We start from the raw sequence: 1855 nt of genomic DNA, 5'->3' as shown, positions 1-1855 counted from the left end.
AAAAACCAACACACTTAGGAGGAGTGACTCTTTCCACTTAAAACCGTCAAAGTTCCATTAGGTGCCTGATGAGACCATTAAAGCCAGAAACAAGTCCAACAATTTTATTAAAACTGCTCGGTTTCGCTCTTTGCTCTTGAACAACTCGAAAACTTAATAAAACAAGTAAGAAGTTTATTCGTTGAAAGCTTTACATCCTTTAGCTTCGTGCAGCTACTTTGTCTCCTACAACAAATGGCTTCTTCAGCTGATATATAAATTGCTCTGCCAAAAGTTGTGGCGGAAGAGAATTAGAAGTAGTTTCCAGGTATTTTCCTGAAAGGTGCTTAAAGTAGCACTGTAAATAGCGTTGCAAAAAAGACACTCAAGGACCAAGACAACAGGTTGGTTTTGCGAAAGAAATGCATTTATTTATTAATTATCTTCGTCATCTTCAAGCGCCCATTTCAGGTCGTCATTATAATAAAGGAAAATGCTGGGAATGTAGAAGTTTTGCGGTAATCCCAGCTCTGTGAACTTGTCGCGTTCATCGGCAATGCCGTTTTCTTCCAGTGTCTTCGACATATCAATGTTCTTGTCTAGATATCTCCAAGTGTAGCTGTCGGCATCGCTGTTGAATATGCTGAATCTTTCCAATATTCTGTAAAACGTGTCTTCGCAGCACACATTGATGGTCACCTCTGAAAGAGTCAGCATGTTCCTGATTCGCAAAGGTCTGATTTTTTTACTCAGCAACCCCACCTGGAAATGTCCATATTTAAGGGTCCATCGGTTAAGACTTTTCGCGTGAAGATGGTCGTAATTTCATCGCGTGCTCTTGCCTGATACTGTTCATCTTGCCACCAAGGTGGTCGATCCAGAGGTTTCCAGCAAGCGGCTGGAACCTCCACTTGGACATCTGGAATAGCCCCATGGGGGCAATAAGGGACTCTAACGCCAGTTTCTGGATGAATGTGGTGCTGAATGTCTTGGGTTTTCTCGTCAAACCAATGGCTGATGTCCTTGCCAGCCATGGCGAGGAGCGGTTTTATGCATTTTTGCCCATTGTACTTTTCAATGAGCGGCGATACATCCAGAACTTTTCCCAAAAAAGACACCCAGCAGTCTTGAGGGGTGTTGTGTACCACTACTTCAAATGGTGCAAAAATTGGCCATTTTTCCTGATTGGTTTTCATTTTTCGAAATTTTTTCCCAGGTGAGTGAAAGGAAATGACGTTGACGTGTTTTTTGGGGTGAAATTCGTGATTGATGTGATGCGATGCGATGATGGAGGTGATTGCTATTTTACTCTGCTTCAAATGGAAATGTTATTCTTGCATTGTTTTAGTACGGAGAGCGAATTCAACAGTTATTAATCTCAATTGTCGAGGGCCCATTTTGCCAATTACCAGTTAAAATCCATCTGTTTCAGACGGAGAATGAGGGAATTTCCGAAACAAAGTCTGCTTCGGCATCAAGTCGTGTCGGCAACTGAACAATGGAAACTCGGTGAACTTGCTCTCTTGTTTTGCGTCTGCTGATGGCGCCAGCGGGTCGAAACCGTCCAATTAAGTATTGCGTTTTGTAGCCACTTTCTTCACTTATTCACCTAATATATATGTGCTTTTATGAAAATCTAACCAAACCGCGGTTCCTCTAGAGGTGTTGTTTGGGGGCATTGGAGAGTACCTACAAAAGAAACAGTGACATAAAATTATTTGCAGAAATACTGAAATAATTGCGGAAAACTAAATAGGAAATTCGACAACATTGTATTGTAAGCGATTCACATTTAAATTCCCATGCGGCTGAAATATTCAAATCAAACAAATTTCAATACGAATTACCTACTGACTGTGTTTATACTCCATATACT

The 1855-nt window shown here is 41.1% G+C and overlaps 1 protein-coding gene across 1 annotated transcript; it reads right to left on the bottom strand.

Moving 5' to 3' along the window:
- Positions 1 to 384: 384 nt before the first annotated feature.
- On the bottom strand, positions 385 to 1657 carry LOC109545406 (cytochrome b5 domain-containing protein 1). The gene is made up of 2 exons (XM_019916073.2): positions 822 to 1657; positions 385 to 741 (listed from the first exon to the last, which is right to left on the bottom strand). Exons 1-2 carry the CDS (start codon positions 1173 to 1175, stop codon positions 415 to 417), a joined length of 681 nt encoding a protein of 226 aa, XP_019771632.1. The 5' UTR covers positions 1176 to 1657; the 3' UTR covers positions 385 to 414.
- Positions 1658 to 1855: the final 198 nt, after the last annotated feature.

This window comes from Dendroctonus ponderosae, unplaced genomic scaffold (genome assembly GCF_020466585.1).
Source record: "Dendroctonus ponderosae isolate FM_Combo_2020 unplaced genomic scaffold, Dpon_F_20191213v2 Dpon_F_20191213_5, whole genome shotgun sequence".
NCBI classification, from domain to species: domain Eukaryota; kingdom Metazoa; phylum Arthropoda; class Insecta; order Coleoptera; family Curculionidae; genus Dendroctonus; species Dendroctonus ponderosae.
Note: the sequence above shows the minus strand (reverse complement) of the source record. Positions and strands in the feature narration are given on the sequence as shown.